The sequence below is a fragment of the Triplophysa rosa genome, linkage group LG6 (genome assembly GCF_024868665.1).
Source record: "Triplophysa rosa linkage group LG6, Trosa_1v2, whole genome shotgun sequence".
Taxonomy (NCBI): domain Eukaryota; kingdom Metazoa; phylum Chordata; class Actinopteri; order Cypriniformes; family Nemacheilidae; genus Triplophysa; species Triplophysa rosa.
In genome coordinates, this window is record NC_079895.1 from 8,260,157 (window position 1) to 8,275,619 (window position 15,463).

Below are 15,463 nucleotides of genomic sequence, written 5' to 3' on the forward strand. Positions count from 1 at the left end.
CATGCTGGACCTTGTACACTTGTTAATTCAACAAATAAACATGATTGGTTTGATTGCACTTGCAAATAAAAAACTGGAAATGTTAGGATACATAATGTTAGAAGCTTCTATTTGTGTTTTTTTTATTCTCGGTTCATGTGGATCTACCCTGTTGTTTTCATACTGTATTTATTCCTAATGTCTTAATCAAATGTGGCACCTCTATAACGTCTTTTTTCAATTATGAAATTGTTACATAAAAGTTACACACACATTTTAAATGATAACCAATTTTTGCACTGGAACTTGTTGCTCTGAACCGAGCAACCTTTATTCATACAATTTCAGAGGGCCACAAATCTTTACAAACTCTTACAAATATTTATAACTTTTATTGATAGATTACTTGTACAAGATGTACATTCTTTTTTGTGAAACAACAGAAAGAAAACTCAATGGCGAATCATGTTTGGGCATGCTTGCATATGCAATATTATGGGATACAACGAATTCCTTTGAGCATCAAGAAAATGTCAACACAAAGTATTATGGTTTCATCCACCATCCCTGAAATGTTTGTAAACTGAAACACGCTACATATTAGTCAAACAAATGTACTGCAGTCACACGTTCGCTTAAAACTATCGCAAATGCTAACATTTAAAAAATATATAAAAATAAATGCAAAGCCATGTAAATATGTACACTTGAAATTTGATAAACTTTCAGAAAAAATAATAAATAAAAGCACCTATGACTTAAAGAAACGGAAACATTTCTAAAAACAGATGTAATGATGGAGAACAACAAAAACGGCTCGCAATGTAGCATTTATTGTTAGAGGTGTACCTGACCAGCTCATTCGAAGACAATTGATGTCTGAACTGGCAACCTGTTTTATACTGTGGTCATAAAAATAATACTGGTTTGGTAACAAATTTAAGCGTAGTATATTAAATTAAATATTTTCTGGAAACTGTAGATAATAACTAGCTTCTCTTTACATGGAGAAAAATACTGTTGGTGCAGTTTCTGAAATGCATGTTTTATTGTAAATAATCATTGAACGTTAAATTAAATAACTACCTCTATCATGCTATCAAATTGTTGTCTTTGGTGGATTGTTTTCTACTGAAAACCAGACATATGACCCATGAACCTAGAGCATTTGATTTCAAATGAATTTTCCTTGTGTGCCTTAGGGTGATATCAATTTATATCTCTTTAAATGCACGCGTACAAAACTATATATGAACCTCGTGGAGTTATGGCACATTGCAAATGAATTAGCAAATGATCCTTTACACAGCTTTTAAAGATGCGTTTGTAGAGTTTTAACACGTCGACATCAGTGCCAAAAAACCTGACAACTTAAAATCATCGTTCGTTTAATTAGCAAACATTAACCGCTATATTAAGTTTTCCATATTTACAGTATTGCACTTAACTGCACATAATTGCATTTCAGTTAAACTGATGTTTCTTAAAACTTTGCAGTTACTGTATCCTTTCGAAAGTCATTTCATCGTGTTTCAGTGAAACGAGAGCCAAATTAATTCAATAGTTTCCCCCTTACGTAAAAGTAGTATATCTTGCGTTAAGGATTGTAAACGCCTTAAAACAAGAACTGAAGTGCAAAAGCTAGGTTCACTTCTAATCCAGGACACATCACACAAAGCACAAAATATTATGGGAATGAAAGCTAAAATCCATACATGCCCAGAGAAAACAACATTTCCTGTCTCCCAAAACAGAAATAATCATAAGAATTCCACTAAAAACCAGGCGATTGTACCAATGATGTTATTGCTGTTTCCAGTCTTTGTCCACAGCAGAATGAAAAAAAAGAAAAATGCAAACAACGGCTTTAGATATGATTGTAGCGGTGGCTTATCATGGCAGTGATCAACATAGATGTATGTCAGTTACAATGGAGGCCAGCCCCAATAGGTCTATCCTTCAACTGAGCATGTGCACTAGGCAGTGGCACAGTGGTCGGAGGCAAATATGGCCGTCTTTTTTCTTTTCTTTGAGGTTGAAATTCCAAAGTGTCAGTGTCTGTCCATAAAACACACTTGTTCAACCTCTAGCCTCACTTTGTGTCTGCCTTTGCTTTTTCTTTTAAAAAAAGTCTTCTCTCCTAAACGCTGGTTTTCAGACAGACATCCAGACATTTTTGTATGGTCCTTGGGCTGTGATCTGTGCCTGGAAAGGGCTGAGCCAGTGGCCTCCAAGAAGTCCTGCCTGTTGGGCGAAAAGTAAAAGGTGATTCATTGGTATTTAATTACCTTTCTCTACAAGTGGTTTGTTTTGGCAGCTGGTTTTTTGTGACTTTTTTTCTCTCTCATTCTCTCTCCCCTTACACCCCTCGTCAGTACTTTTTTTTCTCTTTTGTTTTTATTTTGTTTTGTTTTAACTGTGAGTGTCACAGCCCTTTCACAGGCTTTAGTCTCGTGTTAGAAGCAATTATCAGTTCAGAGCAGCAGAGAAGCCCATGGGGGTCAGAGTCCCAGCGCCTCGGCGTGTTTTCTTGCCTTGAGTCGCAGGTCAGCGATGCTGGAGTTTTTGCTGTTGCTCTTGGCAGCCGCAACCACGGCGGCGGCCGCGGAGGCCGAGTCTGCCAGCGACGCGATTGGTAATCCAAAGGGCGGGGGCGGGAACATCAGATAGGGAGCGTGGGCGGCGAGGTGTGGGTGCAGGTGATGATGAGAGTGTGTTCCAACCCCCTCCAACTGTAACTGTGCTTGGACCTGTGGGTCGAGCAAAAACAAACACAGAGTTAGTCACCGGCCATGGGGTCAGCTCGATGAGTGCCAGGGATCTGATTTCGGGGCTCGGACACCATTCGGTCCCCCCCAACCCACCGACCGAAGGGTTTTGCTAACTGTATTTTTTCAATGAAAATAGTTGAGTGCCAGCTCACTCGGCGCATTCTTTTCATCTGGTCTTCAGCTGAATTATGCAGTGTGCACAGACGGCTTAATAGTCCAAGAAGTTCCGTCAGTTGAAAATCTCAGCATATTAGTTTGATCCACATAGAAACTTTCCATACAACCTTTTAAGACGCAACATCATGTAATCTTAATTATATATTCAATGGCATAAATAAACAATTTCGCACCCAAAATATTCATTCTCATATGTATAAATATTTATTCAGATCTTTCCTAAGGGAAAAAAAGATGTAAGCAGGCAGCATAAAATATCAGGTTGCAGATTCTTAGCAATTATTTCAGCAATATGAGGTGAAAATTAGACATCTGCTGACTTTAAAAGTGACTTATTTTTTATTTTCTTTTTTCGTATTCTTCTCATGTATCTTACTCTGCACAGGGATCATAAATATTTCAAAGCCTTACATTTTGCAGTCCAACTAAAATACAACATCTGACTAGCAGCACAAGTTTTTTTTGACACGGGAAAGAATGTTTTACCAATGTTTCTTTTTCTGCTTTCCACTAGCTTGCGAAGCATAGGGAGATTACTTTGAAAAGAGGATAAATAATGTCAAACTCGGTAGTCTGTTATTTTTGGAAAAATAATAAGGCACGAATACAGCCTGTCTCATCCGAGTTGCTTTGGTACTGGCAATTTCTAACCACAGGCCCTCACTCTTTATCTTTGGCACTTCAACTCATTTTAATTAACTCTGTGTGAAAATATTCATAAAAATTAAAGCAGCCTATTGCTCATAAGTCCCCGCAGATCAGTCAAATTGGACTGTGCACCGCTTCTACGGGGGCAGTCAGAACAACAGGTGGTGGACATTTGTGTGTTCAGTATGCAGTCCTCACGCCTCGGCCATGCCAATGCCGCTCAGTGCCAATAACCATCAGTGAGTTATTTCTCTCTTTCATAATCTCTTTTATCTGCCTTCCCTTGCTGTGCTATTAGCTTAATTATTGCTGCTCTCTCGTCTGGGCGATGCAGACACTTCTTCGCCGCCGTTTCTGAAACGGACACCAGGTGAAATGTCTCTCGTCGGTCTCTCTAATCTTGCTTGTCTCTCATCGGGACCCAGAGGTGAAAGGTTCGTTTACGCACGTCCCAAATGCAACGCACAATGCATCACGTCAGATCATGGCATTTTTGGTCATCTGGAGACGGCGTTTTAGATCGGGGATTTTGTGAGAAGATATCTTTATTTTAGCCACTGTTTCGTTGCATATCAAGCATTAAACTATACAACGCAAGCTCAAATAGAAAAATAAGTTCAAACTTGTAGTTTATTTGTTATATTGTCCTACCTGCTGAAATGGCATTCTGAGTGCGCCCATGTTGACGTAAGGAGCGACCCTACACGCGTCCAGGTGACTCGCGGTGCCCAAAATAACGCCTGAAAAGAACAGAATAATAAATCAGCAATAGATCAGCAAAATTAGTCGTTTATTATCATTTAAATTTCCTGGAAATGCTTAATTTCGCCATCTAATGCATTCATAGTATTGCGTTTTAAAACTTAAAAAATGAGTTAATAATTGACAATTTCATAGTACACAAAAATAAGTTTGATAGCAAGGTTATTATTAAAGGTCACGAAAAGGGGTTTACCTTTGTGCATTTGATTTTCCTGTTTTCGGCATTTCGCCCTTCTGTTCTGAAACCATACCTAAAAACAGAAATAAGTCACGGTAACTTTCTGTCTTACGGAGTATTCATATCTTTTTCATTAATACTCATTTATAGAAAAATGTTTATTATAATTTTATTATAAATTAATATTTTCAAAACGTCTGTCTAAATGACAGTACATTTTTTTATGAGACACTTCAATTAGACAAACGAGTTTCTGATATTCATTGTTCCTATAATCTTGCTTATTACCGAAAGAGCAGTGTTTGCAAAAATATTAATCATTGTAATAATTATGAATGTTATTACAAATCTATTCTGTGGCTGGGTTTAAATGAATACATTGTTTTTTGTTTTTTCTAAACGCAATCGTGTTTTAAAAAATATCTGCATCTGACAATGTTCTTTTTATGTATTTTTTTTTTGTAATGTTTTAAATGTCTTTAATAGTCCTCCTAGTCAATTTGCTTACTATAGGTGTCAAATAAATGTACAGCTTCGCATTATAAACCGCGTTGGTCAGTATAAGCTAGATCAAGCTGTTAGCGTTGCTATTTTAAACCAAGACTAACAAAACAGAGTCGCTCATTAAAATTTAAAAGCAAAACATTTGTGTCAGCTTGTGCTTTGTAAGACGCGTTTTTCTTCAGTTTATAAAAAACATTGTTATTAATGTTATGAGTTTTTGCTGTTGTTCAATACATGACTTGTAGTTTGCCAAATTAATGCATCATTTTCCAATCTCTGATCGATTGTAATTATCCATCTGAATGCTATGGGGAAAGTGAGCTACACTGGTTTCGACAGTTATTTCTTCATTAAGGACCACTCAATGATGCGGTTCACAAATACCCTAATCTGATTTCCTTTTGATTTTTATTAGAGACAGTGAATAATGACATTTAATTTAGCCCTGCACCAAAAAACCGAAAGATATTAGTCGTAATTGAATTACTGCCTTCTCCTCACTGAGGTCTCATAACTTTCAATTAGATTCTTGACAGCTGGTCGGTGTGGGGTTTCTATAGAACACTATAGTAACAGGTTAATATCTACTGTGTCTACCTCATAGCGTCTACATTTGACTTTTATGCACAATAAAAATTTGATAACGGTGATAAAATGTCATAAAGCATCCACTGGTCTCTTTCAGTTTTTACGCCGTATGCGTTTTTGGCTACATCAAATCACAGCTTTTGCAAAACGAGCTATTCTTTGTTCTGCTCTTTAATCGGATTTCGCCCCCGCCTCTAAAACATTAAAAATGTCGTGCTTGCAAGCTGTCACACTGGCAAACAATGTTACTTATTTTCCCATTAAATTGTGTAACGCGGGGGTATGTGACTGTTGGAGTTAAGACAGAATTGAATTATTCCTAATACATTTTTATAGGAACAGTATATCAAGCCAATGGCAGATATTACAAAGATAAGGTTGGAGAAAATGAGGTGAGTGACATAAGAAGGTATCCCCTGCAGCAGCGGTTCAATCTCTTCATTAATTTTAATGATGTGGTTAGATCTTTCTGCAGCACATAAGCAAGTTTGCCTTTGAATATAGCTGCTGCAGGACCTAAAAGGATATTTCATACACACCCACTACTGTAACTCAACCCCCATAAGCGAGGAGATAACAAAGTCTTTGTGTATGCGTGTATAGACCAACAAACGTCTCAAAATGTATAACACCTCTTTAGCGCATATGGTGTAATTTTCCAATTTAATCTAACGGTTTTAAAATGTGTAAATGTAATGCAGGCCTACCGATCACACTTTGTTTATAAAAAGATAACTGGCAAGAGAAAAAGTGTAAATAATACAAATTTCTTGCTATATGGGATTTAACAGTGTTTTGTAAATAGATTTACCCATTATTTCTAATCATATAAGCTATTAACAAAAACATTTAGTTTAACATGTAAATCAAGTTTTTAGAATTGTAACATTAACCCAGACAACAAAACAACCGATGTTATAACAGGCCTGCTATTTCTTGCATTGCTGATGGCAATATTATCACAGTAATAAACAAAATAACCTTGTTAGGTACTGCGTTTCTGTTTTATTTTTACACACAAGCCTTGTTTAACCTATACATCAAGACAGTGTCGGTAAGACAATGAAATATTTGTGAATATTTTAGCTCTGATGTTTAGGGCATTAGCATTAAAGGATGAACCGTATATGCACAGTCATAAATTAATCTACCTCTGCCAGTATTGTTAAATTTTTATTTTTCATTGTCGTTGTATTTTATATTTAACATAGCCTGTCTTAAAAAAATCTCCCAAATCTTTATTTGATTGCAAACGAAAATTCTACATATGGTGTGTATGTTAAATGTAAGGTTTACCTGCACACGGGCCTCAGATAGTCCCAGCCTCTGACTCAACTCCTCCCGCATGAAAGCGTCTGGGTAATGCGTCTCGTCAAATAGCCGCTCGAGTTCATTCAGCTGCTCTAAGGTAAAATTTGTCCTGCTCCGTCTCTGCTTCAGTTTACTCTGTGCGTCTTCGTCCTCTGATTTCACGTCCTCCTTCTTGTCTTTGCATTCATAAATACCTTTGTGAAAACAGCAACATTAAAACATTAACCAAGTCGTTCGTTTAAATCGTCGTTTCCATTTAAATGCATTAATCCCTCCATTTTCTAAAAGCTTAATATAGATAAACAGATGTTATCTTTAACCAAATCAGTTAGTAAAGCTAGACAATCAGACTTGGAAAGATAGAATCTTAGAACACATAATCCATGTCAACACAGAACACTGTTTTAAAAATCTTTGACATTTGAAAAAATTTGAAAGCTCACCAGTAGGTTTTTACTATCTCTGTTAGGCCTGTGACAAATTCAGCTTTGAAATAATATTGTAAAATTACAAATAAAGCGGACTTAAATAAAATAAATAAATTAATACAAAGCCTTGCAAATTTTGTATAAAATTTAATTTTCAGATTGGAGGCATTAAGAAATTAGACCAATGTGTTAACATATCATTACATTCAAAGATAGTAATAAATTAGATATTTAAAAAGTCAATGCAATTTTGTACTTAGAAAATCAAGGAGTTGGCCTTACGTCAGGCAGTATTGTGTAATTTTGCAAACCAATTTAATTTGCAAAGCCTTGTCAAACTGCAATATTTTGATATTTTCCAATGATCCTTGTTGTTGTTTGTTTTTATATATTTTATTATTATATTATCACCAGCATTTAAATGTAAGATAAATAATATTGTTGTTGTTGTTGTTGTTATTGTTATTATCAAAGTGCTGTACTGTAAAACAAAGTGCCATGGGCCCTATGATTAAAACCATAGGGAATGACAAGCGTAAAAACGCGTTTCTTGCAGTTTTTAAAGTCAAGACTGTTAATTCATTTTACCTTAAATTTCTCTTTCAGAACGATACAGTCAATTGATCCGTTTAAATATCAGTTTAAAGTTTGTGTTAATAAAAAAATATGTGTTTTAGCCACTTTCTGTTCTTCTACAAGGAATAAATTGATAGATCGTCTTTTCAAACATGACAGGACAAGGGCCCTGTTGTTTTGACTACAATTATTTAAATGAGAGTACATAGCACACACGACTCTTATTGCGATCATTTTTACTTATCGTGTTTTTCTATCATTTAAAAAAAAGAAATAGTATATGTATACGGCACGGAAAACAACGAACAAGTGCCCATTGCATCACTTGAATACAGCTGAATTTCTCCACACACATGCTTTCTACGACGATCGAAATCACTGCGTAAGATAATGCAAATAACCACAGTATAGGCTATGTAATTATTCAGAATGTATTGGTATTTTAACAACGTTAAACGTATAGCAGGTCTTGCGCGAACAATAACTTTACACGTAATTGTGTAAACGTCTCCGATAGGATACATTAGTTTGCGTAACTGTAACTTACCGTCAGTAGCCCTTGTCACGTTAAACTCCTTCAATTTCTCCTTTTCCAGCTCAGCGTGCTCCTTGTAAAGGTGTACCGGACAATGGTTGTTGTTGGTCTCCGTAATCTCCTGAAGGTTGGTCTCCGAGTTTCCCAGCTCTCTGGCTCGGGCTAAACCACTCTCCAAAACTTCCCTGTACGTGATGCTCTCCTTGCTGCTTTCCTTGGTTTTCTGATCGAAGGATTTCGACACGAACGCCGTGAGTTCTTCCATGGCTGATTACACAAATCCACTTTAAAATAACCCTAACGCGAAATCTGTGTGTCTGCTCAACAGTGGATTCGGCGATATGTCGGCGTGTAGAAGGTTTAGATCACTCCTGCTGTTATGTCTGTGTTTTTCAGATCACACTATTTATACACGGCCACCTCAGCCCGGCCCCCATCGCCATCATGTCTGGAGTCATTACAGGCGGTTCTGAATTCAACTTTCAGCGGCTTTTCCTCAAATCAATGCTGCTATACTGGATGAAGTCCCGTTAATTTCATTATAATTAATTAGGATTCCTACGGTGATGTGTGGTCAATTGGAAATGGGAAGCTTGTTTAATTAATTCTGTGATAATTCCATTGACAAAATTAGAGGAAATGAATATTAAAGCATGTCATTATAGGTTGTGATGCATTCTGGTATATAGACGTTTACGTGGAAAATGGTTCACGTTTATTGGCGTAAAATAGACTGTGGCCAGGATCGTTTCATTTGTTTTTAAACTCTTTCAGCCGTTCATTGTTTTGTGTGCTTGATTTATTTCAATGACATAAATCTAAAATTTGAAATAATTTAAAATTGAAATTTAAAACAAATTTCCAACATATTTAGATACAAAAATGAATACGATGTAATTTTATACATTAGGTATAATATTCATAATATTTTTGGATGATTCATTTTATTATGAGTTTACATTGTTTCGTAAACTGCCGCTTTTAAACAGTTGATATTGCAGTTGGATAAACATGTGTCCTATTGCTGAGCTGTTATCTTATTTGAAAGGAAGTGAAGTTTTACTTGTGTGCGTGATTCTATAAAAATTATTTGATTTTAGTTTATTGAGAAAAAGACAAACAAAACATGGTTCAGTTCGACTATTCCATGTAGTGTGGCCAAACGCCTTTGCGCTCCTTTCTTATGTCAAGTTAAGTGTGAGTGATAGAGCTTAGTAGAGTTATGATTTAAACGTGTCTGGAAAAATAACTGTATGGTAACATGCTGCATGATAATAGCCTATATTGTGTGATTGTGCAATACGGTAATTTATCATAATAATTTAGAGGAGTTCTTTTATGAGTACCCATTTAAATAAAAGAGGAGGTATTTTGATATGAAATATTTTGATATGAAAAAAAATCTATAATTATTTAAGTGGGAGAGGGAATCGATAAATCCATCAGTGACATAACCAAGAACGTTTATTTCTGTTTCATAGTATGGTTATTTTAAAAATGCATAAAAGCTCGGATATGGCTCTATGATATTATTGCGTGCACGGATCAGTGCAGGGCGAGCATAAAAAGGGCAGAATCAAAAGGCTGTTATGATCCCCTGTGTATATTGAGCTCCGTGGTGTAAAATCGCTCATGTAAACCTCACAGATGACGTGTTTGATGGGCGCTTTATTTATTAAATTCATAATTTAAAATTGCAGCAGTGTATTTGAATATCTTACATATGACCATGTGTTTTATGTTGTCAAATTTTGTTGTCTGTTTCTACGCCCCTTCAAAAGAAATGCATAATTTTACTTTTATTGTTTTTAGTGTGCGTTATTTTACTTCTGTCAAAAAATATAATTCAACACGGTCACAATGGTGTTAGCTATAGGCTATTTAAGCACTGATGCTGGATGGAAGCTGTGACATTTATAGGGTCACCGCGTGAGGGAAGGATAAAGTGTGTCAGGACAGGTGCACCTTCGATTCCAGGAGATTTCGTAGGTCTCTGAAAAACCTCTGGTTATGAAGTTGGATTACTTGTTCCTCAGTTTTATTACAGTTTAGGGCAGGTGTGTAGGCCTTAACTTTTTTCACCGTTTCTGTTGTGATATCTTTTTGCACTGTTTTTAAATTGTAGCTCAGCTTTAGGACTTCAAAGGGGCCGTTGCAGATGTTTATGAAGTGCATAGATATAGCGAATCATAGATTCGCCAGATGATCCACATATGTGGTGCCCAATCAACAACGGTCTCAATGGGATGGAAAATAGCCTACACGTGGTTAAATCGGCACGTTCTTGTACTCTGCCTTACTGGTGTCGCCGGAGTTTAATGGCGAACAGTTCTTAAAGAAACATGAATTATATTTCCAATTCTCTCCCTCCCTCTCTGTTTCGCGGTCTACTTTTCTCTCTCTTCTTTCTCCAAGTAAGATTACGCGCTATTTGTTTTGCTTCCAGCATTAATACAATTTACAATATAATGCATTATAAAATAGCCCACATATTGCCTATAGAATACAATAGCAGAATAAATAGTGTTGACAAATAAATAGTTATGAATAATAATTTCACTAATAATTATGACGTTTTGTTCGGTGAAGTGATCAATTTAAATGTATTAAATAGTACAACATATTTTTTTCACACGAACATATCTCATAATATGCAGCAAATTTCTAATGAGCTCTCTTGTCCACATATTTTCTGTTTTGGCTTTAAGGGGTAAGCAGACACAATCAAATCACAATTAAGCTCTAAAGGGTTTCACTGGAAGTGACCGAATTAAGATCGGACAGGTTGATGGATTACAGTCTATATCTAGGCTGTAAAGAAATAAATAAATCGTCAAGTGAAATGTCGATAACAATTTTACATCTAAAGCCACGGGCAATGTGCATGAAAATTTATGACATCGTTGTCTTCAGTGCAGTCAGACAACACAGATAGCTTAAATCTAAATTTAAATATATGTTTCAACACAAGCACCCGCTTATAAATAAATCTATAATTGTCCGTTTAAATTACGTTTTGTGTGGTGTTGTACCATAAAATTACACCTATATTTTTATTTGGTCGAATCGAATTAATTTTCACTCGGAGCCTGTATAAAACAGGCAGGTGGCTGCATACTGTCGCTTTAAGAAATAATTGCTCCGGATTATTTGCATCCCCTTAATCACTCGGTAGAGACAGCAGACCGGGTCCTTGTTCAAGTTATGCAAAATGTAAATGTAATCATGCCTTACTGCTCATAATTGTGTGATGGTAAAGTTCATCCTCCTTCCCTATACCTTTGATTAGCTTTTGGCACATTATAGGCAAATTAACAGCTTTATTAAGTTTGATGTCATTTGCGAGGGGCCCGGACCATGTGGCCCTTTAACAGTACAGCGCGGAGCACTAATGTCGAATTTGTGTCTATTTTGGCAGGAAGCCATTTAACCAGCGTTCCAGGCCCTGCATATATGTGTCGTGAAACTTCAAGCAGCACTCATTCTTAGGGTTAGGCAGCTTGTTAATAAAGGGGAAAAGAGACCCAAGACCTTTTTGCGAGAAGTCAAGGCTAAATCTGACAAATGCCATAACAGCGTTTGAACTTGTTCCTTCACTTAGATTAATCCCTCATGTTCGCGAGACCAATGCGTTCTCAATTCATATTTAAAATGGTGGCTATTTGCTGTTGTTTTGAGCCATAGTGATTACCTCAGGGTTTAAACCCCCAATTAAGTGCAACAGCGTGCCCCCAGTGGCAGACAGTTTTGAATGTTATGCACAGACATGCGTGTAGGAAAGATAATGAGGTGCAGTTAACCCTAACAGGCTTCCTCCTGTCTCTTGTTACGCTTTCTGTATTTTACATTTAACCTCAGAAGAACAGATATACAAGGTTAAATGTAAATTGAGTGCAAATGTGGACCTGTGTTAACACATTATCCTGCGTCTAATAAACTTTTTGTTCTTTTGTATAGAAATGATTATGCATTCTATATTATGATAGATCCGATATATACTGAAGCTCCGTTCTATGGATATAATGTCTTATTTGTTATTTCAGTCTACTACAGTTTCTGTGTTTAAAACCTCTAAAAGAATATTGATTATCAACAAAATTATGGCTAAGAGCCAAAAGTCCTGACTGTTAAAACCCGGAAGCATGAGACCACATTCTTCTCCTCCTTTTCCCTCCGCTGCCTTTTACCCATAGGCTGATGGTATTAAATTGACTTTATCCTTGAAACATAATAATCCACAGAGTACTCTGACAAACCTACCGCCCCGAGCCCTCCACCTCCCAATCTCTCCCCGAACAAACTCTTTCTGGCTCTTTCTTTCTGGATACAGCTGATTGTTGCAGCAAGGTTGAGGTGTACGTTTTTTTTTTTATCATTGTTTGCTGTTAACAAGGAGCCAAACAATTGGCAGTATTGTAGGTCAGAGACACTGTTTTAAATTTGATTCCACCATCTCCCCGAAGCTTGTGGAGAGATGGGGGGGGTGAAAAATGTGAACGTTTTTGGAGATTTCAATTCATATCAGGCAGCTGCATTTTAGAGCGTTTAGCAATTTCGAGTACAATAGTATGGAGTGGGTCTACTCGAGAGACTCAAGATTGAATGGACAGCTGGGTTTAAGTTGCTTTGTAGGAAAGACCCTCATGTTGCAAGCTAAAAACTGTAACATACATTTTGTTGATATAAAATGGACAAATACCGTATGGTGGCAAGTAATGTGACTCTCTTGAGTATTTCCAGTCTTTTCCAACAAACACTTGGAGGATACACTGCAGACACAACTTACCACAAAGTATATCTCCAAGTATACTTCATCCTACAGTAATTGGTAAACCATGATCTACACAGCAACAACCATGTTGTATCTGTCCGAGGTCAAGCGTGCATGTAGCTGAGATGTGACGGGGGAATTTGAGTAAGAGGATCTTTCCTGATCATATCAGAGTTAATAGCCCTGGACTCGTGGGAAATAAAATGCCTCGGCACAATAAGCTCAAATCAATACTGTGAAAAATAATTTATGAAAGATGCACAATGTGGTATATCATCCTTCCATTCACAGATAAGAAGCATGCTGACTGTCACATGAGAAAGCGCAGCGGTGGAAGTCTGGAGATGTTGAAATGAACATTTTGATGGGAAATTAATAATGACGCTTCTTAAAAAAGACCAGCATAGCTGCTCACCAGTACAGCATGTGTTGTGTTTTGCTTAATCAAGTCTATACAAGTAAAAGGGATACTTGACCCAAAAATTAAAATTCTGTCATCATTTGCTCACCCTTAGATTGTTGAGTAAATGATGACAGAATTTTGGGGTGAAGTATCCCATTAAACAATATTTTTTCAGATAAACGGTAATGGTTCGTTTTTTTTCTGATAAACTAATACAGTGCCAAATGTTGCAGACTGGACTTAGCAGGTTCAACACAGCATAACTAATGAACATGATGGTTATTAATAAAAACCATGATAACATTGAAAATGTATAAACATTTGAAAACTGCATTTAAACACTAATGCAGTGCCAAATGTTGCAGACTGGACATAGCAGGTTTAACAATTAAAACATTGGAAAACTGCATGAAGGGCCGCTAATCCAGATAATGCACTTTTAAATGTTGTTTAAACATAACTGTGTGTCAGGAGTGGGTGTACAGAATCACCCTAGAATGATAAAAATCCACCCATTCAGTTTTTTTAAAATCCCCAATAAACCTCAACAGTCCTCTGGAACGAGCTATTGGCATCCTCTCAGTAAACTGACGTCACATTGGTTAAGCCCTGCCCATGACTGCTGATGGACTGTCTCCGCCCTCATCGAGTTGTACACTGTCCGCCATTGTTTTCACACTGGACTAGCTATTTACAGTGAGCTACAAGAATGTTTTTAAACAAACAAGGTGTTTTGTTGTTGGATGCAAGACTGAACATAAGTCTTCATTTACTCCCAACCTCTGAGCCGCTGAAGGCACTGTGGATTAGTTTTATTTTTCAACGGAATGTGCACAAGACATCAGGTAAATTCATTTTACATCGGGATGCTTCACAAACGAATGTTAATAAAATGCTGGATTCATAATGGGTCATGTTTTCAGTTTTTAAACATATGACGCGTTTGTCCTGTGTATCGTCGTTTATAAAAACAATGTGCACGTTGCAAAGACATAACCCGTTTGTGCATTCACTCAGAGAGAGAATGTTTTCAATTTTTAAACATATGACGTGTTTGTCCCGTGTATTGTCGCTTATAAAAACAATGTGCACGTTGTAAATACATAACGTTTGTGCATTCACTCATAGACAGCATGTTTTCCGTTTCTATAGATATGACGCGTTTGTCCTGTGTATTGTCGCTTATAAAAACAGTGTGCACGTTGTAAATACATAATGCGTTTGTGCATTCACATAGAGAGCATGTTTTCAGTTTTATAGATATTATGCGTTTATCATGTTAACTTTCACTTATAAGAGCAAATGTGCCGGATTTAAAGATGTAACTCATTTGTGCATTCACTCAGAAAACGGCGTGCTCAGTTTTTAAACGAATAACGCGTTTGTCTTGTGTACTCTCACTTATACAGAACAATGTGTTTGGTTTTTAGAGATAAGAAGTGTTTCTCATTCGCTTTGTGACTATTCTGTTCAGTTTTGTTGTTACTGGAAGCACCGGCTCACACAGCCCTGCGCTTTCTGCTAGAAAGGGGGCGGAGACCAGCAGCTCATTTGCATTTAATGAGACACACACCAAAATAGCCTGTTTTTCCTCACAGGCAAAAATGGACACGTAGGGCACAGTATAATAAAGGACCTGTGGTGTATTTTGAGCTGAAACTTCACAGACACCTTCTGTGGACTCCGAAGATTTATATTACATTGTGTAAAAGGGCTAGATTAGCGGCCCTTTAAACACCCCTAAGTTAATTTTTAAAAACATAATTTAAATACAATATGGTTTATGGTTTAAAATATATTGTATTGTACAATGCCTTTTTATATCTTTTGTT

At 36.7% G+C, this 15,463-nt stretch overlaps 1 protein-coding gene across 1 annotated transcript; it reads right to left on the reverse strand.

Annotated features, from left to right (window-relative positions):
* Positions 1-280: 280 nt before the first annotated feature.
* Positions 281-8,849, reverse strand: shox (short stature homeobox). Its single transcript, XM_057336003.1, has 6 exons — positions 8,470-8,849; positions 6,904-7,112; positions 4,531-4,588; positions 4,227-4,315; positions 2,514-2,729; positions 281-2,223 (listed from the first exon to the last, which is right to left on the reverse strand). The coding sequence occupies exons 1-6, from the start codon at positions 8,720-8,722 to the stop codon at positions 2,134-2,136; spliced, it is 915 nt and encodes a 304-aa protein (XP_057191986.1). The 5' UTR covers positions 8,723-8,849; the 3' UTR covers positions 281-2,133.
* Positions 8,850-15,463: the final 6,614 nt, after the last annotated feature.

Bases quoted from the DNA above. Each gene is read 5' to 3' on its own strand.
- shox (XM_057336003.1), bottom strand. From the start codon at position 8,722: ATGGAAGAACTCACGGCGTTCGTGTCGAAATCCTTCGATCAGAAAACC. The intron at 4,589-6,903 runs GTAAACCTTACA...TTCTGTTTTTAG, and splicing joins TATCTGAGGCCCGTGTGCAG to GTATGGTTTCAGAACAGAAG. The intron at 4,316-4,530 runs GTAAACCCCTTT...TGTTCTTTTCAG, and splicing joins GGAAAATCAAATGCACAAAG to GCGTTATTTTGGGCACCGCG.